We start from the raw sequence: 20,822 nt of genomic DNA on the forward strand, positions 1-20,822 counted from the left end.
GTAATAACAATTAGCATATTACACATGTTCTTGATCCTCCGCAGAGACTATTGGGCACGCCAAAAGAGGCAGCACAATGTGAAAAACAAGTTCCTTTCTTTTTGAAAATGATTGGATATTTTATTTCCTCATCGTTTTAAGTCATTATTAAGCCATGCTTTACTGACATAGCTTTTCACGGAGCACAGGTTTGCAGGGCAGCGCTTGACGTGCGTGGCGCAGAACGTTCTCACGCGTGCGCGTGGCGTGGCGTCACTACGAGGCCTTCTGCTGCTCCGCGTGGATCACCAGCCCCTTGGCGATCAGGTCCGGGACCTCGACGGCGAGCCACGGGCCGAGCCCGAGCGCCATGAGGTGGGCCAGGCCGAAACGAGGCGCGTTACGGGCCCACAGCGGCGCGAAGTGATCGGTCAGGCAGATCTTGCCGCCGCGGTACATCTTGGCCGTCTTGCCGTCCAAGTCCGGCAGTGCCACTTCCGGCGCCGTGTCCGGGTACGTCACCGGGATGTCGAATTCCAGGCGGAACTCGTAGCGCAGCAGCTCGTGCACGAACCAGCACGTGCCGGTCCAGCGCGTCCCGTCCGCGTTGGACTCGAGGCGGAACCAGTCGTTGTCGGCGGCCTTGTTGTTCTCCACGAAGCGGATGAGGGCTTGGTACTCCTCCTTGAGGCGCTGCGGCCAAAGGGCGCGCTCTCGCGGGCCCGCCTGCGTTTTAAGCAGAGGAATCTGAGACACCGTCTTGCGCGTGCCCTCGTCTGCCATCGGAACGAGCGAGCGAGCGAGCGGACCAACAGCACAAACAAGGCGATCCGCGGCGGCGACGCTCGCTGACGTGAACCAGAGCTCCGCTGTGTCGTCGTCACGTTTGTGGCCGCCGGCCGCTTCCTCTCCTCTTCAGCCTTTTGCTTTCCGGCGTATGACCGCCACCTACTGGCCCGGGTTGTGAATTAAATGAAAACGACCCAAATGAAGAATTTTCGTTTATTGACTTCAGTTGCTTGTTGTTCGACGACTTCAAATCACTCCAACAAGACAAAATTCAAAATTAGGATTTTAGTTTCCTTTTTCCCAAGACATTATGATGCAAGTCAATTATATATATTTTTTCTTATATTGACCACTTATGTTTTCTGGCCCGTTATTATGACAGCATTGCGCATTTCACAACAGATGCGGCTTTAACAAAGTGCACATAGCACCAATCCAACAACAACACAACGATAATAATAACACGAATAATAATAATAAAAGAAAACAACAACAGCAGTGCACGCTAACGCGTATAGTGTTTGATGACGCCACAAATTTAGCGGAAGCTGTCACCGAGCAGACGAGGAGAACTTCCGGTCCGGACAGCCATCTTCCCATGTTCTCGCTCTCATCGTTTCGCTCCAATTTGTGACTTGTTCACGTTTTCGCTCATCTTCGACGATAACCAAACACGTCGCCATCGAGCACAAGTAGCGAGCTCGCGTCGGCGCAAAGATGGCGGCCGACCGCCGCGAGGACAAAGGTAGTTGGGCTAGCTTGTTGGCTGGCTGGCTGGCTGGCTGGCTGGCTGGCTTGCTTGCTTGTTTGGCCCGTTAGCTTGTCTTTGTTGTGTGGAGTGAATCTTTTGTGTCGCCGGCCGCTCTCGCTCCTCACCTTATTGATCACTTATCGCTCACTCGGCAGCCGATCTAGCCTCCGTTTAGTCTCCTCAACTGCACCGGCTTTTATTTCAAGGAAAACAGTGATCATGTCACTTACCTGCATACCTACCAACCTTGTTGTTGATGTTGATAAGATGCAAATCAAAAGTCAGACTGGTCCAAAAAAAAAAAAAAAGGATAGCTGCCGTCTCATGCCTGAGGGAGGATCTAATGCTCACATCGATTGACATGACTTTTACTCGAAGTGCTGAGCGGCCCGATGCCGAGTCCAACCTGGTTTGGGTTCGGTGTGAATTTCAGCGCCCATTGCTAAAGTTGATTCTGTCACCTGATAGATGGCGAACTCACCGTTCTAGAGGACATTTTGACGGAAGCGCCGGATCAGGACGACGAGCTGTACAACCCTCAGACGGAGCGACACATCACCGATAAGAAAGGTAGCGCCTGTGCTGTGTGCGTGTGCGCGCATGTGTTTTTTTTCCTCATCTCATCCCATCCATCCATCCATCCATCCATCCATCCATCCATCCATCCATCCATCCATCCATCCATCCATCCATCCATCCATCCATCCACCCATTCACCCACGTTCGTTTTGGCACGTGTGCGCTAGGAACGAAGCGGAAGAGCGAGCATTCAGAATGCCACGACCGCAAGCGGCTACGGGGCTCCTCCGGCCACGCCCCCTCCAGGTCGTCTTCGGCCAACAAGCGAGGCTCGGGCGCGCCCCTCTCCTCCTCGTCCTCCAAGAGGTCGGCGAGCAGTCCTCACAGACGTGGCCACGTCAGCGGCTACCGCGGCGACTACGACGAGCGAAAGAGCCGCCGAGGGATGAGAGACGCCGGGCGCAGCCGCGGAGGCGAGAGAGCCAGATGCAGACGCTCGCCCAGGGACGCCGCCAAGCAGGTGCTAACAGCTTGCAGGGCGTGACCTCACCGCCACTGTCTGACAGACTGTTAACAGCGCCAGAAAACACATTGAGTCCAAAAGTGTCACATATCTGTCTGTGTTTGTTTCTTTGCAGAAGCGCTCCAGCAGCCCCTCCCACCATCCGGAGGACAACCAATCGGAGGAGGACGTGGCGCCGGAGTACGCGTCGGAGCAGCTCTCTGGAGGCTCCTCCCCGGCCGCCGCCGCCGCCGCCGCATCGCACGACGAAGAGCAAGAAGAGGAGGAGGTGGAAGAAGAGGAGGGCGAGGAGGAGGAGGAGGACGAGGGGGACGACAATGGCGAGGAGGAGGAGGGGGAGGAGGAAGATGAGGAGGAAGGCGGGAAGGAAGAGGAAGGCGAGGACGAGGAGGAGTACGAGCGGCGCGCCGAGGGCAACGACTACGACACGCGCAGCGAGGCGGGAGATTCCCGCTCGGCCTCCTCCGTCACTTTCTCCGACGGCGAGTCGGCACGCTCGGCCTCGGACGCGTCAGGTGGGGACGGCCGCCGCCGCCGCCGCCGCCGCCGCCGCCATGGCTTCCCGTTTGTGAGCGCCTCCTGTCCTCGTGCTAACAGGTTCCGAGAAGAAGCGGGAGAAGCTTTCGTCGTCGGTGCGCGCCGTTAGTAAGTGGGCCGATGGGGCTGGGCCGGCTGCTGCGCTTGCTTCCTCTTTTGGCTGAGCGCGCCTTGTCTCACAGATCCCACCAGCAACCTTCGCTACATCCTGCGCGACTCGCGCTTCTTCGTCATCAAGAGCAACAACCACGAGAACGTCTCGCTGGCCAAAGCCAAAGTACGCCGTTCGCCTTTGCTTCTTCTTTGCTTTTTCTTTTCTTTTCTTTTCTTTTCTTTTCAAAGCGCAGTTGCGCCAGCCAGCCAGCCAGCCCTCGTCCACGACAATTTGGAAAAGCGGCCGCAGACGGCTGCCTGCCTCTTTAGCTCTTTGTCTTTTCATTTCCCTTTTGAATGAATGAGCTGGAGTCCTTTTCTTCCTGTCCTCTCCTTGCTTGCATTTGTTCCGCGTGACTTCGCTGACCTGCGCCTCGTCCGCTTCAGGGCGTGTGGTCCACGCTGCCCGTCAACGAGAAGAAGCTGAACGCGGCTTTCCGCTCGGCTCGCAGCGTCATCCTGGTGTTCTCCGTACGGGAGAGCGGAAAGTTCCAAGGTGAGGCGGAGGACGAGTCGCGAGGGCGGATGGCGCCAGCCGCGACGGCGCCAGCCGCCACAGCGCCTTGACAGCCTGCCACGCGTTTGCAGGTTTTGCCCGCTTGGCTTCCGAGTCTCTTCACGGCGGCTCGCCCATCCACTGGGTGCTTCCGGCCGGCATGAACGCCAAGATGCTGGGTGGCGTCTTCAAGATCGACTGGCTGTGCAGGTGAGCTGCCCCGGCCCGGCTCGGCCCGGCCCGGCCCAGCTGCCTCCCTCACTCACCCCGCCCGCCGCACGTTTTGTCTGCCCTAACCCTCCCTCCCTGTGGGCAGGCGGGAGCTCCCCTTCACAAAGACGGCTCACCTTTCTAATCCCTGGAACGAGCACAAGCCCGTCAAGATCGGACGTGACGGACAAGTAAGAGTTGCATGTTTGTACCCTGCTGAAAGAGAGAGCGGTCGCGCTCAGCCACCGCCACGCCACGCCTTTGCCAGGAAATCCAGCCGGACGTGGGCGCCCAGCTGTGCGCGCTGTTCCCGTTGGACGAAAGCGTGGACATCCACCAGGTGGCCCGGCGCGTTCGCCACAAGCGTGAGACCCCTCCGGAAACGCGACCCCGCGGCCGCCCGCCGCTGCGCGAGCCGGGAAGGTTAGCCAACCGCCGAGCCCCGCCTCCCACTTGCCGTTGTTCTTCTGCTGCCGGACCTCGGAGATGGCGACCGATGGGCTCGTCGGGCCCGGCAGCCGTTGCTCCGCCCGGCCCGGCTCGGCTCGGCCTGGCCTGGCCTGGCCTGGCTCGGCTCGGCTCGCTGTGGAGTTTTGCTCAGTGGGAGTCCAAATGGTTTCATATGTTTGTTTGACTTTGTCTCTTTGCAGGAGGTTCACTGGTAGCCAGTTGAAGCTAGCCAAATCTAGATGGACTGTTGAGAATAAAAGCATTGGCTGGACTGATGGAAGGAAGCAGGAGGGGGGCGAGGGAAAGGGAAAAAAAGAGAGAGCGAGAGAAAGAGAGGGAGAGGGACTGCCATCTCCACTTGGACTCTTTTTTTGCCTTTTTCTTTTTCAAGGCCTTGCTCATTTGATTGGGGGGGGGGGGAGGGGGGGGCGTCACTGGACTATCCCATGAAGGGGCGGGGCGGGGGGAGGACAATTTGTCCAATTCTGGTAACCCATGGACCTGATCAAACGACCCCGCATCCTCCCAATGGGGGAGAGAGAACACTTGAAAACGTCTTTGACGCGCTGGCACGCACCGAACGAGGACGTTTTGTCGCGGTGTGTGTCTGTGTGTGTGCGTGCGTGCGCGTGCGCGCGGGGGTGTGTTGCTCTCTGCCGAACTCTAAAGTGTGTATTTGATGGACTAAAGAGAGTCTGGGGGGTTGGGGCTTGTCTTTGGGGACTGACAGGACTGCAGGCCCCCCAACCCCCCCCCACCCCACCCGTTCAAAGTAAGAGGCTTTGTTTGAACAAGCCGTTATCGTGGTGGACGCAGATGTGGAAAGAAAGAAACTTTGTAGACTCCCAAGTCCACTTTTACACCTCAAGCGGTATGTTGACCCCTGCCTGGCCTTTGATTTTCTTTTGCAAGTCCACCATGACACTTTCTGTTGTTGTTATTCTCGCAAAGATTCGGAAGCGTTACCGTGCACGTCGTTGTCGACACGTTGTCAACTCCTTACGCAGACTTGAGCGAGAGCGCAACCATCCCGGAAGACTCCAGGAAGGCTCGCAAAGCAACCAAATTTGACTTGAGCCTCAGTAAGACTTTAATCCCGGCCGGCCGACCGACCGACAGTAAGAAATATCACTTTCATTGACTTACATTCCGACCGACTAAGTGGACCAGACTGGGATAAACTACCCCGGTAGAGACCTGGACCGGGAAGGCGGAAGACCAACCCAAAGCCAACAGTGAGACGTGGACTTTAGGACCCGGCGTTCCAAACCGAGACGGTTTTTTGTAGCCGGCCGCCGGGCTTGTCAAAGTGCTTTGAAGGTGGAGCACGCGTTCTTTGCAAAAGACGCGTACTCTCGTCCTCGCCGTAGCAGCGAGCATGCGTGCGTCTTACGTGTCAACTTGTCCACGTAGGCGTCGTCTCCAAGAGTACGACCTCCACGGCAGGAAGCGACCTCGGGCCGAGTGTCCGGACTTCGACCAGCGATCAGGTTGTGGAATGAGAGGCCGGGCCAAGAAGCCTCAAATGTTGTCTTTTGCGTGTCGTTGGGACGCGGCGCCGGCTCGGCTCGCCCCGCCCCGCCCCTGGTCCGTTGCCGGGCTCACGGAGCAATCTCCTTTGCTTTCCTTCGCAGGCTTCATCCCGGACCTGCGTGAGCAGCCTGTGGACAGGTGAGAGCCAGCCCCGCCCGAGAAGCGGCCAACGCGCTGGGCTGTGCAAAGCTCACGCTCGCTGGTGTTCTTTTTGCAGGCGCTTCTCCAACGTGAGGCGGGACATTTTCCTCAACGGGGTGAGTGGCAAATGTCACGGCCGGCCGCTAGCGTCGGCGCTGGCTAACGGGGCTTCTGTTTGCCGCCAGTCTTACGACTACATGAGAGACTATCAGCACAACGTGGGACCGCCGCCTCCTTGGCAGACCCTGGTAAGCCGCGGAGCGGACTCTTTGTTTCTCAGCGCCGGCCGGCCGGCCAGCCGGCCGCCTGCCTCGGTCGGGACTAAGCCGCTTGCGCTGCCGACAGGCGGCGTACCCCGGCGTGGAGCCGCCCGCCCCCCACCACCCTCCTTACTACCAGCACAACCACGCCCCGCCGCCTCTGCACCAGGCCTATCACCACCACCATCATCATCACCCCGTGCCGCCGCACGAGGCTCCGCCCCCTCGCTTCCGAGACAAACAGCGAGCGGCGGCGGCGGTGCCTCATCGCGCCTTCGCGTCCAGTCCGGTGAGTCTCCGTTGTGGTGAAGGCGGCCGGGAGCGGGAACTGACCGGCGTGGGCTTGTCGGTCGGCCAGCACGACTACGACATGCGCGTGGACGACTTCCTGCGGCGGACGCAGGCGGTGGTGAGCAGCCGGCGGGAGCGCGAGCGGCAGCGCGAGCGAGCGCCGCCGAGGCGAGAGCGACCCAGGGAGCGAGAGCGGGACAAGGAGCGGGGCCGCTACCGCAGATGAGTCAAGTCAAGTCAAGTCAAGTGAAGTGAGCATTTGCCTGCCGCCGTCCGTCCATCCATCCGATGGTCTGTCCTTTGCTTGTTGATGATGGCCTGTCTCCCCTCCCCTCCCCTCCTCTCATTTCCTCCCTCCCGTGCAGGAGAAGTGACATCACGGAAGAAAAAAGGGGCAGAGTCCAGGAAGCCACTTTGCAACTGAGGGCGAACGGATTGCTGTCCTCCCCGCTTGTTTTATTGTGAAATGCCTGTCCCTGCCTGGCCAACACCAAATAAATGACTTGTGTTCTCTCACGCAACTGTCCTGCACGCGTCTTAAGTTCTTCCTCGCCGAGAAGAAGGAGGAGCGTGGCGGCGGCTGCATTACGTGACTTAAACGTCAGCGCTCGCCGTCTACAAAGTCCTCGGTAGCCGCTCGACCGTTACGCTTGTCACGAGATGGCGGTAAATTACTCCTTTTGTCTGCTTAAAGTTCTTCCGCCATTCCTTGCTCTTTCTCAGCTGTAGATGGCTTCCGTGTACAGCAACCAGATGGCGGCAAAGCGTTATTTAGGTCTGAATGGAAAAAGCGTTCGGCGGCACGTAGACGGCATCGGACGAGTGTGCGTGTCAACACTGCGTTGGTCGTCAAGATGCTTTCAAAGCAAATTGAAAGGATTGTGCAAGTGCTTTCTCTGTGGCCTTTGCCTGACCCAGCACACCGGAGAAATGAGGTCCGAACGGGCGTGTGACACATAGGTGACACACACACACACACACGCATGCACGTTCTTTGGCGCCAGGGTGTGACAAAGTGGCTGACAAAGTGGTGAAAAGCCAAGCTGCCAAGCTGCCAAGCTGAGACATTGTTTGAGAAGCGCTCGGGACGACACCGCACCATGGAGGATTTGTGTCGACTGGGCCGTTTGGATCCTCTGTGGGTGAGTTGAAAGACCTTTCCATTTAGAGTTTCCTCCAATTGTGAATGTGTAAATTGCAACGACAAAAGAAAGTGGTCATCCGGAGCGCAGTGAAGAGCACCATAGTCTGGCCGGCGTGGCGTGGCGTGGCGTGGCGTGGCACGGCTCAGTCGTTGCGGCCCACGTCCCACTCGTATGTTATCAGGACTGGAACGCCACGTGGTACAGCAGCGAGCCGGAGCTGACGCAGTGCTTCCAGCACACCGTCCTGGTTTGCTTGCCGTGCGTCTTCTTGTGGGCGAGCTGTCCCGTCCACCTGCTTTACCTGCGCCTGCGGCCCCGCCGACCGCCCCTCCCGCTCTCCTTGCTGTGCTGCGCCAAGATGGTAGGATGGATGGATGGATGGATGGATGGATGGATGCATGGATGGATGCATGGATGGATGCATGGATGGATGATAGCTAGCTTGCTAGATAGATAGCTTGCTAGCTAGCTAGCCAAGAAAAGGATTTTTTTGCTGACGTGAGGATTCGTGCGGTGTTCGCTCGCAGCTGCTGAGCTTGACCTTGGCCTCCATGAGCCTCTTGGAGATTTTCTACCTCCTGGTGAAGAAGAAAGAGGAGGAGCTCCAGCATCACGCCGTTTTCCTGCTCGGCCCGCTGGTCCGATGCTTCACTCTGGTGCGTCCCGTCCCGTCCGGCCCCGCCCCGCCCCTCCGCTCTGCGAGACTTGACACTGTGGCACGGGTTGCCAGATTCTGTCCGTCGTGGTGGTCCACGTGGAGAGGAGAAAAGGCAGCCGCTCGTCCGTGCTGCTCTTCCTCTTCTGGACTCTTGTGGTTGTTTGCGCCGTGCCCCCTCTCAAGGTGCTTGTGGAGCAGCTCCTTGAGCAGGTATGGAAGACCTGGTTCAACACACCTGTTTTTTTCAAAGTGGGCCTGGCTGTTGCCACAGTGACAGGCATGACGTGACCCCCCACGCGTTCCCCTTTTGTCAGCTGCCAAAAGTCACAGCAGCCCGCAGAACAATTTCCATGTTCATTTTGTGCAGGCTTGCCAAAAACTTGGCGGCCACGCGTGAAACACGTGCACGCACGCACGCACGCACGCACACACTCGCACACACATGCTCGCTCAGGGGCCTTCATGGAAAGCGACACGCTGGTGGCAGCGCTGGTGGCCCACCTAAACTGCGCTCAACGGCACGCTTTGCTATCAGTCGGCACATTTTAGGAACAAGCGATGCATTCGGTTGAAAATGGTGAAAAGATGCTGCTTTCATTTCAGGGCTTCTGGTGGGACGCCGTCCGCTTTGTGGCCTTTCCCATCTGCTTTTCCCTTCAAGTCATCCAAGTGGTGCTTAGCTGCTTCTCGGACCGGCGCCCGGCCGGCGATGGCCGCGCTCAGGTAGCCAAAGCGCCACGAGGCTGCTTTTTTTGGCTTGCTTTCATTCATTCTTTCTTTCTTTCTTTCTTTCTATTCAATGGCTCTTGGACTGTTTCAACTTTGATCTCTCTGACTTGTTGCGCTTTTGCTTTGACAGAACGCGTGTCCCGAAGAAGACGCCTCCTTCCTGTCTAACCTCTTCTTCTTTTGGTTTAGCGGGTAGGCCTCGCGAGGCTCGTTGGGCCTTTCGCCCTTTTCCAGCACCTCTTTGCAAAATGTCAGGTCCCCCCCGCTTTCCAGTGACATGAAAAGTTGCTCTTGTTTCAAATTCCAACTTGAAAGATCCCTGCAGCCTGGCTTGCTCGTTCACTTGAACCTACTTCCCAAACTTTCCTCCATCTCGAGCAACAAAACCCAAAGCGACTTCCTTCCTTCCTTCCTTCCTTCCTTCCTTCCTTCCTTCCTTCCTTCCTTCCTTCCTTCCTTCCTTCCTTCCTTCCTTCCTTCCTTCCTTCCTTCCTTCCTTCCTTCCTTCCTTCCTTCCTTCCTTCCTTCCTTCCTTCCTTCCTTCCTTCCCTCCCTCCCTCCCTCCCTCCCTCCCTTCCTCCCTTCCTTCCTTCCTTCCTCCCTCCCTTCCTTCATCATTCTAGCACAGTGCGACTTATTGTGCGGGCAGGCTGGTGATTCGGGGCTTCCGGCGCCCCCTGCGGGCGGACGACTTGTGGGCGCTGCGGGAGCGCGACTCGTCGGAGCAGATCCTGCGCGAGCTGGAAAGCGCCCGGACGCCTAAAAGCGCCGAGCGGCGGTGAGACACCTTTGACGCGGCGAACGAAGCGCCAGCTGGCCCCCCCCCCTTTGAGTTTGCGAGCGTCCCGCTTTTCAACCTGCGCCGAAGGCCGTCGGCCACCTCGGAGAAAAGCCGGCTGCTGGGGAAGGCCCCCAAAGGGCCCGGCTACATTTCCCTGCTGCTGCGCGCCGTGGGCCGGAGCTTCGGGCCCTACTTCCTGACCGGGACCTTGTGCCTGATCCTGCACGACGCCTTCATGTTCGCCGTCCCGCAGGTGCTCAGGTGGGTGGACGCTCCCACCTTATTTGCAAGATGCCCAGTGTGGAAGGGGCTAACGGGGCCAAGGGGGCGCAGCCTCCTGCTGGGTTTGGTGCGAGACGAGGACGCGGCGGCGTGGAAGGGCTTCTTGTTGGCCGGCCTGCTCTTCCTCTTGTCCTGCCTCCAGTCGCTCTTCAACCACCAGTACATGTACCGATGTTTCACGCTGGGGATGAGGCTCAAGAGCGCCGTCACGGCCCTCGTCTACCGAAAGGTAAGCGGCGGCGGCGGCCAAAGCGCCTCGCTGGAGCAAAACGTGCGTGTCGCCTCAGTGTCTGGTGATGAGCAGCGGCGCTCGCCGGCACTGCGCGGTGGGAGAAATCATCAACCTGATATCCGTGGACACCCAGAAGATGATGGACTTTGTGGTGTACGTCAACAGCGTGTGGCTGGCGCCCATCGAGATCGCGCTCTGCTTCTACTTCCTGTCTAACGTAAGCGCAATCCGCCCAAAGCGGCCGCTCGGGCGACTAACCCACGCGTCGCCGTTCGCTTGATGGCCAGCTCCTGGGTCGGGCGGCGTTGGCCGGCCTCGGCGCCGTGGTCCTGATCTTCCCTCTCAACGGACTCATCGCAAAGCGGAGGAGCAAGCTGCAGGTGAGGGCGCCATGGGCGCCATGGGTGACACTGAGACAGACCCCCCCCCCCCCCACCTCAGGAAGTGCAGATGAGCTTCATGGACGGCCGCATCAGGCTGATGAACGAGATTGTGAGCGGAGTGAAGATCCTCAAGTTCTACGCCTGGGAGGAGGCCTTCTTGCGTCGCGTGGGTGTCCTGAGAGACGGCGAACTGGACGCCCTGAAGAAGTCGCAAGTCCTCCACTCGGTCTCGCTGGCCTCCTTCCACTCCTCACCCTTCCTGGTGAGCTGGCTGGGCTCACTTCATCCATCAGTTCATGCCTTGCGTCTTCAAAAGCTGTGACGCGGCATCCTCCCTTGCGTCTTCCCTCCCTCCCTCCCTCCCTCCCTCCCTCCCTCCCTCCTTCGCTTTGGCAGATCGCCTTCGCCGTCTTTGCGGTCTTTGTGCTGACCGACGAGCGCAACGTTCTGGACGCGCAGAAGATCTTTGTGTCGGTGGCGCTCATCAACATCCTGAAGACTCCTCTGAGCCAGCTTCCGTTCGCCATGAGCGCCACCTTGCAGGCAAGTTGGGCCTGGGTCCGGTCCGGTCCGGTCCGGTCGCGTCTTCCTCTCCGCGGGTCTTTTGTGACTCTGCGGCACAATCAGGCTATCGTGTCTCTCCGACGTTTGGGAAGCTTCCTGTGTCAAGACGAGCTCAAGTGGGATCAAGTGGAGCGACTGGACTTTTGTGACGGTACGCTCTTTGCTCTCAGCCCTGGCCAACACACACACACACGCACACACACACACCGACCGAGCAACCGAGGCAGGCGCTTTGTTCCCTTCAGACGGCGACGCGGTTGTGATCCGAGACGGCCACTTTGCTTGGTGCCGTGACGGAGCGCCGTGCTTGCGGGCCATCAGCTTGAAGGTCGGTGCACTTTCTTTCCTCAAACGGTGAGCTTTCTCGCCGCCCTGCCGGCAGCACCCGAGCACTCCCTTATGTGCCGCAAAGCCGGGCGGCCCGGCGCAAAATGCCCTTTGAGCGCCCCAAGTGCCAGGCCGTGTCTGAAACGCGGCGGCGGCGCCAATTTGGCCGTCGGGGGGCGCTCCGGCCGCTTTGGTGCGTCCGGGCCCCGCTCTCGGTCTCGAGCGAGGCGGGCGTGGAGTCGATCGACTCTGTCCGTCAATGCACGTGTGGCAAATGTTGGGGAAGGTGAAGCACGGCTCCCTGGTGGCAGTGGTGGGCCAGGTGGGATCGGGAAAATCTTCGCTGCTCTCGGCTATCTTGGGAGAGATGATCAGAAGGGGGGGCTCGCTCCAGGTCAGGGTGAGTTTTGGCTCCAGAAGCGCCGGCCGGCTCCGGCAAAAGGGGGCCCGGGCTAGCTATGCCAACCGTCCGTCCGTCTCTCTGGGCAGGGTTCCGTGGCGTACGTTCCTCAGCAGGCCTGGATTCAAAATGCCACCCTGGAGGAGAACGTTTTGTTCGGCCTGGAGAGGAAGGAGAGCTGGTACCATCGCGTCCTGGAAGCCTGCGCCCTGCTGGCCGATCTGGAAGATCTCCCGGCTGGCGACGGCGCCGAGATTGGGGAAAAGGTAGAAAGGTTGGAGGAAGGAGGGGGAGCCGGAGGCCGACGCGCTCGGCGCCTGACGCGCTCGGCGCCTGACGCGCTCGGCGCCTGACGCGCTCGGCGCCCGACACGCTCTGTGCCCGCAGGGCCTCAACCTGTCCGGAGGGCAGAAGCAGCGAATCAGCTTGGCCCGAGCCGTGTACAGGAAGTCGGATGTCTACCTGCTGGACGACCCGCTGTCGGCCGTGGACGCGCACGTGGGCCGCCACATCTTTGACCGAGTCATCGGGCCCAGAGGACTTCTGAAGAGGAAGGTCTTGACTCGGGTCAAGCGAGACGGACCGGCGAGCGCGGCTGTCTTTTTTTTTTTTTAAGTCAGCCCGGTTCCCCAACGAGCCGCTGTTTGTGTTCCGCTCAGACGCGGGTTCTGGTCACTCACAGCCTGGGCCTGCTGGCCGGGGCCGCCGACCTGGTGCTGGTGATGGAGGGGGGCGCCGTCTCCGAGATGGGCTCCTACTCCCAGCTGCTGGAGCGCCGAGGAGCCTTTGCCAAGATGATCCGCGACGTCGGCGGGAGCCGGCCCGGCGAAAGCGCGGCGGCGCCCAAACGCGGTCGGTATCCGGCCCGGCGCGAGCAAAATGGTGGCCGCCGCGTTGCCTTCTTAAAAGCGGGAGCCGCTTTGTTTACGTCTGCAGTCAGCAGGAAGTCGCTGTCCCGCCTGAGCTTCAGCGACTTCTCCGTTGACCTTTCCCAAGAGCAGCTCATCAGGTAAGGCGCGCCACGCTGCCACTGGCCTGGCCTGGCCTGGCCTGGCCTGGCCTCACCTCACCTCACCTCACCTCTCCTCGCCCGTCTGTCCATCCGTCTGTCCGTCTGTCCGTCCGTCCGTCCGTTCGTTCGTCTGTTCGTCCGTCCCCGCTGCTGCTTCAGCTGTGACGTGAGCGGCGCCAGCGCTCAGACGGCGGGACTCCAGGAAGACTTGCCTTCAGATTCTAACGGCAAACTCACCCGGCCTGACGAGGCGCACGTCGGGAGGGTGAGTTGTCGCCAAGCCCGCCCGCCAGCCCGCTCGCCCAAACCCGTTTTCTGTTGGCTGTCAGGTGAAGGCGCGCGTGTACGGCGACTACTTCCGGAGGGTGGGCCTGCCCTTCATCACGACCATCGTCTTCCTGTGCGCCTTCCAGCAGGCCGCCTCCTTGGCCTACAGCTACTGGCTCAGCCTGTGGGCCGACGAGCGGGCCGCCGACCAGCGGGCCGCCAACGGCACCGGCCCGGGGCACGCGCTCCGACTGGGCGTTTTTGGAGCGCTGGGCTTGACGCAAGGTCCTTTTTGCTCTGCTTTTGCTCGCTCCCCCAAGTGTTTGCTTTGCGCAATTTCGCCTCTGGCTCAGGCCTGGCCATGTTCGGAACGACGCTGGCCGTGGCGCTGGGCGGGATCGTGGCCTCACGCCACCTTCACGCCGACCTGCTGGACAACGTCCTCCGCTCGCCGGTGTCCTTCTTTGAGACCACGCCCAGCGGCAACCTCCTCAACCGCTTCTCCAAGGAAATTGACGCCATCGACTGCATGGTTCCCGAAGGCCTGAAGATGACGCTGGGCTACCTGTTCAAGCTCCTGGAAGTGTGCGTGGTGGTCTTGCTGGCCACGCCCTCCAGCGGCCTGCTGCTGCTCCCGCTCGCCTGCCTCTATGCCTTCATCCAGGTGCCACCGCCTCGGGCCGCCTCGGGCCGCCTCGGGCCGCCTGCTTCCGGCACCCGCCCGCCCGCCCGCCCAGGCTGACGGCGCACCCGCCTTTGCAGAGCTTCTACGTGGCGGCGTCCTGTCAGCTGCGGCGCCTGGAGGCGGTCAGCCGCTCGCCCGTCTACACCCACTTCAACGAGACGGCGCAGGGCGTCTGCGTCATCCGAGCCTTCGGCCAGCAGGAGCGCTTTGCCCGGCAGGCCCACCGCCGCATCGACCGCAACCAAGAGGCTTATTTCCCCCGTTTTGTGGCCACCAGGTACGTCAGCCCGCTAGCCGGCGTCGCGTATCGCCGCCGCGCTTTGGTCCGCCGCCCGGTCGGGTGACGAGCAGCCGGCCGGCGTCCGTCAGGTGGCTGGCGGTCAATCTGGAGTTCCTCGGCAATCTTCTGGTTCTGGCCGTGGCCGTCCTGTCGGTGCAAAGTCGGGGGCGGCTGAGCCCGGGCATGGTGGGCTTGGCGCTGTCCCACTCGCTTCAGGTGCAAACGCTGGTTCGGCTCTCTCTCGCTGAGCCTTTTGCCTGCCAACCTCCCTCCCTCCCTTTTTGTTTTTTCACGGGCGTTTTTTGTGCCGCAGGTGACGGGGATCCTGAGCTGGATCGTTCGGTCCTGGACCGACGTGGAGAACAACATTGTGTCGGTGGAGCGAGTGCGGGAGTACGCCGACGCGCCCAAAGAGGTTTGTGCTTGGCCCGCCGTGCACGGCAGGCCACATTGCAAGCCAACGTTGCCCGACGTGCCGGCGACTCTCCAGGCGGCCTGGCTCACGGCCGACGCTGGCCTGGCCGCCGAGTGGCCCGCCACGGGAACCATCCACTTTGACGACTACGGGCTGCAGTATCGCAAAGGCCTGGACTGGGCCTTGAAGGACATCTCCGTCCACATCCGAGACAAGGAGAAGGTGATGCGGCCGGCGCGGGGTCTTTCTTTTCACCTTGTCGGGAACGTTGGAGTCAAGCCGAGCCCTTTCGGAGACGTGGCGACCCGACCCGACTTCCTCGTCCGAAAATAACAAGGCAACGTCGTCTCTGCGGCGGCGCTAACGCCGAGATGTCGCGGATAGGTGGGCATCGTGGGACGGACGGGAGCGGGGAAGTCCTCCCTGGCTTTGGCCATTTTCCGCATCCTGGAAGCGGCCGCCGGTCGCATCTGCATCGACGGCGTGGACATCGCCCGGCTCGGCCTTCGGGACCTTCGCTCCGGGATCGCCATCATTCCTCAGGTGATGGCCAGGGGTTACTCAAGGGGGCGGGCGGCCCGCTCACGGCGGGATCCTGAACGCCGGTCACCACTTGCGCCTCTGCCCAGGATCCGGTGCTGTTTTGCGGCTCCCTCAGGATGAACCTGGACCCCTTCGACGAGCGTTCCGACCAGGAGCTGTGGCGAGCGCTGGAACTGGCTCACCTCGGCGCCTTTGTGCGGGCGCTGCCCGACAAACTGCGGCACCGGTGCAGCGAAGGAGGCGAGAACCTCAGGTGCGGCCGCCAGTCCACCAGGTGGCGCTCCGCCCTCGGGGAGCCTTCCGCCTGGGGGGGGAGTGCGTGTGAAATGAAATGAGCATCTTTACGCGCGCCATCCAATGTCATTGTGCGGTGCAGCGTGGGGCAGCGGCAGCTGCTGTGCTTGGCCAGAGCTCTGCTGAGGAAAAGCAAAATCCTCCTCCTGGACGAAGCCACGGCCGCCGTGGACCCGGAGATGGACCGCCTGATCCAGACGGCCATCCGCCTCCACTTCCGCCACTGCACCGTCCTCACCATCGCGCACCGTCTCCACACCGTCATGGACTGCGACAGGTGAGGGCGGCGGGCGGCCGGCCGGCCGGCCAGCCAGCCAGCCACGCAGGCAGCCACGCAGACAGCCACGCAGACAGCCACGCAGACAGCCACGCAGACAGCCACGCAGGCAGCCGGCCACGCAGGCAGGCAGGCGGTGAATGTTGCGCCTCCGTTTTGCCTTCAGGATCATGGTGATGGAGCGCGGCGCCGTGGTGGAGGTGGACGCCCCCGCGCGGCTCATCCGCCAACAAGGACACTTCTACCAAATGTGCCGACAGGCCGGATTAGTCTGAGACGGCGCCGCGCCCGACACGTGTGCAGGATCCCGTCCCATCCTGTCCCTTCTTCTAGCAGTTGCTGGCTGCAGGCGCGTGTTGCGGGGCCGTGCATGGGTTGCGTGTGTGCGCTGACCCCGCAGCAGCACGGGTCGCCACTTCCTCTTCAAGGCGCAGATAAGGCACGCAGCCAGCCCTTTTTTCCACACTCGCGCCCCGCACCTCAACTCACCTCACGCTCACCTGTGACCTTTCCCGACACGGCAAAATGATTTGTGACCATGTAGGCTAATAGCACTGATACAAATCCAGCGGAAAAACGCTTGAGGTGCCAATCCAAAGTGTTGCGCAATAAACTCTGAGTGCTTTGTCAGAGAGTTTGCACGTGTGTTTGTGCCGGATTATTTGTGCAGTTTCAAGGATTGCGACTGCGGCTTTGTCTCCTTGCGCAAATGGTGCGGGATCCACATGGCTCCCTCCCGCTCCCCCCTTGAGAGGAACGTGAGCAGAATCCAAACGACCGGGAAGTGACGGGCGCCCAACGGAACATTCTTCCCTGGGCTCGTCCCGTGACGTCAGCAAGGATCCGCGCTCCCATTGGCCCGAGCGTCCCCTAAAAGGCACGCGCGGCCCGCCGACCCGCATCCCGCTGAAAGATGTGGCGCTCGTCGTGGTCTTGTCAGCTGCTGGTGGCGGTGGTGGCGTCCTCGGCGTGGTGCTCGGAGCCATCGAGCGCGGAGGCGGCCCCGCGCCGCGCCCGCTTCTCCTCCAACAGCCCCGGTGAGCGCTTTGCTTCTCGCTCGCCCGCCGCCGCCGCCTTGTCCGACGCGATGCTGACGGCCCGTTTGCGTGGCCGTAGCGGAGGTGGCGCGCTGCCTGAACGGCGCGGTGGCGGTGGGTTGCGGATTCTTCTCCTGCCTGGAAAACTCTACGTGCGACACGGACGGGATGCACGAGATCTGCGAGCTGTTCCTGCAAGCTGCCGCCACCTTCGATACGGAGGTGACAAACGCCGGCGAGAGCGGCAGAGGCTCGTTTGGCAATGCGAGCGGCGACAAACGCTGCGCCTGCCGTGCGCGCGGCTGCCTGGCGTGCGCGCGGCTGCCTGGCGTGCGCGAGCCTGACGTGCGCGAGCCTGACGTGCGCGAGCCTGACGTGCGCGAGCCTGACGTGTGCGAGCCTGACGTGTGCGCCCCCGCCGCCCGCCTGACATGTGCGCCCCCGCCCGCCCGCCCGCCTGACGTGTGCTCGTAGGGCAAGACGTTTGTGAAGAAGAGTCTGCACTGCGTGGCCCAGGGCATCGGCAGCAAAGTGTTCCAGACCATCCGCCGCTGCAACATCTTCCAGAGGATGATCGCCGAGGTGCAGGAGGAATGCTTGGTGGCGCACGACATCTGCGGTGCGGCGCGCCGAAACCCGCAAGCCTTCGCCGACGTGGTGCAAGTGCCCACGCACTTCCCCAACAGGTTGGCAGCGCCCGCGTCCCCCGCCTTCACCTCACTCGCCAGTCGCTGCATTTCACGTCACCATCTCGAGCCAACGCCTTGTCGTCAGTCTCACGTGGCTGAGACAGGCCAGCCTTCCCTTCCCTTCCCTTCCCTTCCCTTCCCTTCCCTTCCCTTCCCTTCCCTTCCCTTGCCTTGCGACCGCACGCACGTTGGCTCCGCTCCCAATTGGTGCGCCGGCACTTTGCGCAAATGCTCTTTGCTTTGGAGTCAATGCAGCCAATTGCAGCACGGGCCACGACTGACGTAGCGGCGTGTGCCATGCGCAGGTACTACAGCACGCTGCTGCAGACGCTGCAGGCGTGTGACGAACAGACGGTGGCGGCGGTGCGCACGGGCCTGCTTGGCCGTTTGGGCCCCGACGTGGAGACCTTCCTGCAGATGGTCCGCAACAAAGACTGCGAGGCGGGCGGAGCCGCCGCCGCCGCCTTCGAGGACCCGTCCGCCTGGAGGAACGTGCCCGTCTTCAACGTGCAGCCCGGCTTCCGGGGACGCGACCCCACCCACCTCTTCGCCCGCAAGCGTTCGCTGGACCGCCAGGGACCCGCCGGCCGGCACGGGTAGAACAAGCCGCTGTACTATGTGGGAGTATTGGGAGGACAACAAAGCAAGCAGAATCAGAAAAATAAAAAAATAAAAATAACCTACGTTTGAATTCAATATTGTAAGGCTTCCGAAAATGATGATGTATGGTAGGGATTTTTTTTTTCTTTTTTCCACCAAAACACCACAAAATGCATGTAGGAAAGGGTTACACTTACTTGACTTGTGTGCGTGTGTGTGTGTGTGTGCGGGATTGATTCCTGCGTTCATCATACAAATTAAGAAATGGCTTTAAAAAAAATAGCTCATGCATAGCATGGTTGTTTTTTTTTTTGGTTAAGCCCCCCCCACACACACGAAATGGCCATGTACAGTAAGGGTTTTTTTTATTTAAAAAAAAAAAAAGCCATGTATGGCAAGACATTTTTTAGTTAAAAAAAAAAAAACACCATCAGGGGTAGTGCTTGAGGCCCCGTCTTCTTCTTCGTCGTCGTCTTCTTCTTCTTCGTCGTCGTCTTCTTCTTCGTGGCGCCTCCCTCCTTCTTCTTCTTCGCGTCTTCCGCCCTCTTCGCGTCCAAGCAGAATCAAAATGTCGGCCGCAAGGTTACTCGCGCGTTGGTCCGTGAGAGCTGCTTCGTTTCCCTGGCGCTTGGTGGGCCTCCGCCGGTCCGCTCTGGTACCCGCGCCGAGCCGCAGCATGGCGGCTGGAGGTGAGTGCCGATCCGCGGAACCTGAAAGAAGCCGAAAGGCTAGCTTTGTCCTCGACAAGGACGAAGAAGCTACTGCGCTCGCTCCAAGCCTTTCCATTCATTTGTAAATGGCTTCCACTGCGATTGTTTCCTTTGCCGTCAATGAAGTCCAACAGTAAAAGTGTCATTTTATTTTGCCGTCCCGAAATAATGCCAAGGGAGCTGGCACTTGCGTGCAGCAGGGGCTCGACCTTTCAAGAGGGCCCTATTCATCCTGTTGTTGAATTCGAGTTTCGAACCTTGCGAACTGTTGTTGTCAAAGGACGGGCGGGCGGACGGACGCGGACGGACGCGGGCGGACGGCTGTCATTGGAACGCACGACGACGAGCACGTCAACTCCTTCTCTGACTAACAAATGAATGACTCGAGTCACTCAACGGAACAGTCCCGGGAGAGAGCGCAAAAAGCAGCATTTGAAAAGTCCAAGCGACGTGAATTTTGAAATCCCAAAGGCCTCGCTCCTTTTAGTCATGTGCAAAGTAAGACAATCGGAGTAAATTACAGCTAATGGCAAAGAGCATTTTCTTAGCTAGCGGCGACGAGCATTTTCGTAGCTAGCGGCAAAGAGCATTTTCTTAGCGAGCACAGAGGACAACAACCTCAATGGCGCATTCCATGGCTTGTTCAGAAGTCAATGGAGGGAACTGCCATTACGTTGGCTGAAAGTATTGACCAATTCAACATCAAACTCGATCACGCTCGACGTGCCATCAATAGCAACGGTGAATGTCGTTGTCAAATGATGCGGAAAGCGCCCATTTCACTTTGTTCAAATGTGAGCTTTGCGGCGTCAAACGGCCGGCCGGCGCCAGATCTAAAATGCCATGTGGCTTCAGGAATCCCCACGGACGAGGAGCAAGCCACTGGCCTGGAGAAGATCATCATGAACGCCATGAAGGAAGGCTCGGTAAGAATCGGAAAAGCAGGCCGTTTTTGCAATTCCACGCTGATCATTGGCAGAGGAAGATTCCCATAACTGATTCACTGGCCAATTCATGAATGCCCTTCTTTTTTTCCTCCTCATTTGGATGGGCGAATAATCGGAAATATCGCAGCAATCTTACTTTGCTGTCGTGACGGTGGAACCGGCTTAAAGGTACCTTGTGCGCTGTGCTTCAGGATCCGTACAGCATGTTGAAGCCCAAAGAGTACGCCGGTTCCAAAGCGGACCCTCACCTGGTGCCCTCCATCACCGACAAGAGGATCGTGGGATGCGTGTGTAAGTAGCTTACGCGCAAAGTCCGTCCGTCACCTTGCCACGTTTGCGTATAGGCGAGCCCACAAAAATTCATGCGCCTTATATTTGCCATGGGAAGATCCTCTTTTCTAGTTGGCACCCCAAACAAGGCAAGGGGTGGCTGGGCCCAAGAAAAGGCGCGTTTGCGTGGGCGAGAAGCTCGCTGAAAGTAGCTCAAGCAAAAGCCAAAGAGCGGCCGCGCATCACCGTTGCCGTCAAGCACAACCCCCCGCCGCCCCCCCGCCCGATAACGTGAGCGAGCCTAACCGAGTCGGCTGTGTGTGCGCAGGCGAGGAGGACAACACGGCCGTGGTTTGGTTTTGGCTCCACCAAGGCGAGGCCCAGCGCTGCCCTTCGTGCGGCTCCCACTACAAACTGGTGGCCCACCAGCTCCCCCACTAGGACGGGACCCGCTCGCTGGACCTTGTGGCAAAGGCTTCTTCCCTCCCTCCCTCCCTCCCTCCTTCCTTCCTTGCTGACGTTCAAATAAAAAGGCCCGTGTGTGGAACGTTTGTTCTCGCCTCTGCGCTATTTGCATTAGCAATGTGCTAACTCTTTTGCCAACTTTGAGGTCACGCTTCACGCAGGCTAAATGAGAAATATTTGAACAAGAAGAAGAAGCGG

General features: G+C 59.9%; 6 protein-coding genes across 13 annotated transcripts; 5 read left to right on the forward strand and 1 right to left on the reverse strand.

Moving 5' to 3' along the window:
- Positions 1-94: 94 nt before the first annotated feature.
- Positions 95-922, reverse strand: ufc1 (ubiquitin-fold modifier conjugating enzyme 1). The gene has a single exon (XM_049737631.2). It carries the CDS (start codon positions 760-762, stop codon positions 256-258), a length of 507 nt encoding a protein of 168 aa, XP_049593588.1. The 5' UTR covers positions 763-922; the 3' UTR covers positions 95-255.
- Positions 923-1,310: 388 nt separating this feature from the next.
- Positions 1,311-7,153, forward strand: ythdc1 (YTH N6-methyladenosine RNA binding protein C1). Of its 5 annotated transcripts, XM_049737536.2 has the most exons (17): positions 1,312-1,513; positions 1,988-2,089; positions 2,266-2,558; positions 2,677-3,076; positions 3,159-3,206; positions 3,281-3,375; positions 3,639-3,747; positions 3,840-3,957; positions 4,064-4,148; positions 4,226-4,380; positions 5,821-5,897; positions 6,042-6,078; positions 6,158-6,197; positions 6,267-6,329; positions 6,427-6,630; positions 6,700-6,883; positions 6,998-7,153. In XM_049737536.2, the coding sequence occupies exons 1-16, from the start codon at positions 1,486-1,488 to the stop codon at positions 6,856-6,858; spliced, it is 2,013 nt and encodes a 670-aa protein (XP_049593493.1). In that variant the 5' UTR covers positions 1,312-1,485; the 3' UTR covers positions 6,859-6,883; positions 6,998-7,153. The 5 variants fall into 5 exon arrangements, with proteins under 5 accessions (XP_049593491.1, XP_049593492.1, XP_068508807.1 ...); XM_049737534.2 differs by having other exon boundaries at positions 1,311-1,513; positions 5,821-6,078; XM_049737535.2 differs by having other exon boundaries at positions 1,311-1,513; positions 5,821-6,078; positions 6,700-6,878.
- A 143-nt stretch (positions 7,154-7,296) lies between these two features.
- Positions 7,297-9,791, forward strand: LOC125979410 (multidrug resistance-associated protein 1). 4 transcript variants are annotated; one of them, XM_049737613.2, is made up of 6 exons: positions 7,297-7,774; positions 7,959-8,138; positions 8,305-8,433; positions 8,508-8,645; positions 9,039-9,158; positions 9,295-9,791. In XM_049737613.2, the coding sequence occupies exons 1-6, from the start codon at positions 7,733-7,735 to the stop codon at positions 9,358-9,360; spliced, it is 675 nt and encodes a 224-aa protein (XP_049593570.1). In that variant the 5' UTR covers positions 7,297-7,732; the 3' UTR covers positions 9,361-9,791. The 4 variants fall into 4 exon arrangements, with proteins under 4 accessions (XP_049593570.1, XP_068508826.1, XP_068508825.1 ...); XM_068652725.1 differs by having other exon boundaries at positions 7,297-7,567; positions 7,637-7,774; positions 8,305-8,645; XM_068652724.1 differs by having other exon boundaries at positions 8,305-8,645.
- Positions 9,788-16,541, forward strand: LOC125979368 (multidrug resistance-associated protein 1-like; the record flags this gene model as incomplete). Its single annotated transcript, XM_049737506.2, has 23 exons — positions 9,788-9,942; positions 10,033-10,456; positions 10,515-10,676; positions 10,747-10,839; positions 10,901-11,104; positions 11,239-11,385; positions 11,470-11,557; positions 11,652-11,734; positions 12,020-12,133; positions 12,223-12,399; positions 12,521-12,688; positions 12,793-12,985; positions 13,070-13,142; positions 13,305-13,410; positions 13,475-13,697; positions 13,766-14,076; positions 14,175-14,374; positions 14,467-14,593; positions 14,691-15,014; positions 15,177-15,335; positions 15,422-15,588; positions 15,712-15,906; positions 16,073-16,541. Coding segments are annotated over 23 exons (4,002 nt in total), but the record flags the coding sequence as incomplete, so codon positions are not given.
- A 151-nt stretch (positions 16,542-16,692) lies between these two features.
- On the forward strand, positions 16,693-18,328 carry LOC125979411 (stanniocalcin). Its single transcript, XM_049737614.1, has 4 exons — positions 16,693-16,943; positions 17,023-17,165; positions 17,418-17,629; positions 17,938-18,328. Exons 1-4 carry the CDS (start codon positions 16,820-16,822, stop codon positions 18,230-18,232), a joined length of 774 nt encoding a protein of 257 aa, XP_049593571.1. The 5' UTR covers positions 16,693-16,819; the 3' UTR covers positions 18,233-18,328.
- A 424-nt stretch (positions 18,329-18,752) lies between these two features.
- Positions 18,753-20,710, forward strand: cox5ba (cytochrome c oxidase subunit 5Ba). The gene is made up of 4 exons (XM_049737634.2): positions 18,753-18,921; positions 19,798-19,868; positions 20,081-20,180; positions 20,488-20,710. Exons 1-4 carry the CDS (start codon positions 18,801-18,803, stop codon positions 20,598-20,600), a joined length of 405 nt encoding a protein of 134 aa, XP_049593591.1. The 5' UTR covers positions 18,753-18,800; the 3' UTR covers positions 20,601-20,710.
- Positions 20,711-20,822: the final 112 nt, after the last annotated feature.

The sequence above is a fragment of the Syngnathus scovelli genome, chromosome 13, assembly GCF_024217435.2.
Source record: "Syngnathus scovelli strain Florida chromosome 13, RoL_Ssco_1.2, whole genome shotgun sequence".
NCBI classification, from domain to species: Eukaryota; Metazoa; Chordata; class Actinopteri; order Syngnathiformes; family Syngnathidae; genus Syngnathus; species Syngnathus scovelli.

Bases quoted from the DNA above. Each gene is read 5' to 3' on its own strand.
- ufc1 (XM_049737631.2), bottom strand. From the start codon at position 762: ATGGCAGACGAGGGCACGCGCAAGACGGTGTCTCAGATTCCTCTGCTT.
- ythdc1 (XM_049737534.2), top strand. From the start codon at position 1,486: ATGGCGGCCGACCGCCGCGAGGACAAAG. The intron at 2,559-2,676 runs GTGCTAACAGCT...GTTTCTTTGCAG, and splicing joins CCAGGGACGCCGCCAAGCAG to AAGCGCTCCAGCAGCCCCTC. The intron at 6,330-6,426 runs GTAAGCCGCGGA...CGCTGCCGACAG, and splicing joins CGCCTCCTTGGCAGACCCTG to GCGGCGTACCCCGGCGTGGA.
- LOC125979410 (XM_068652724.1), top strand. From the start codon at position 7,733: ATGGAGGATTTGTGTCGACTGGGCCGTTTGGATCCTCTGTGG. The intron at 7,775-7,958 runs GTGAGTTGAAAG...GTATGTTATCAG, and splicing joins GCCGTTTGGATCCTCTGTGG to GACTGGAACGCCACGTGGTA. The intron at 8,646-9,038 runs GTATGGAAGACC...CTTTCATTTCAG, and splicing joins TGGAGCAGCTCCTTGAGCAG to GGCTTCTGGTGGGACGCCGT.
- LOC125979411 (XM_049737614.1), top strand. From the start codon at position 16,820: ATGTGGCGCTCGTCGTGGTCTTGTCAGCTGCTGGTGGCGGTGGTGGCG. The intron at 16,944-17,022 runs GTGAGCGCTTTG...GCGTGGCCGTAG, and splicing joins CTTCTCCTCCAACAGCCCCG to CGGAGGTGGCGCGCTGCCTG. The intron at 17,630-17,937 runs GTTGGCAGCGCC...TGCCATGCGCAG, and splicing joins CCCACGCACTTCCCCAACAG to GTACTACAGCACGCTGCTGC.
- cox5ba (XM_049737634.2), top strand. From the start codon at position 18,801: ATGTCGGCCGCAAGGTTACTCGCGCGTTGGTCCGTGAGAGCTGCTTCG. The intron at 18,922-19,797 runs GTGAGTGCCGAT...ATGTGGCTTCAG, and splicing joins CCGCAGCATGGCGGCTGGAG to GAATCCCCACGGACGAGGAG. The intron at 20,181-20,487 runs GTAAGTAGCTTA...GTGTGTGCGCAG, and splicing joins GAGGATCGTGGGATGCGTGT to GCGAGGAGGACAACACGGCC.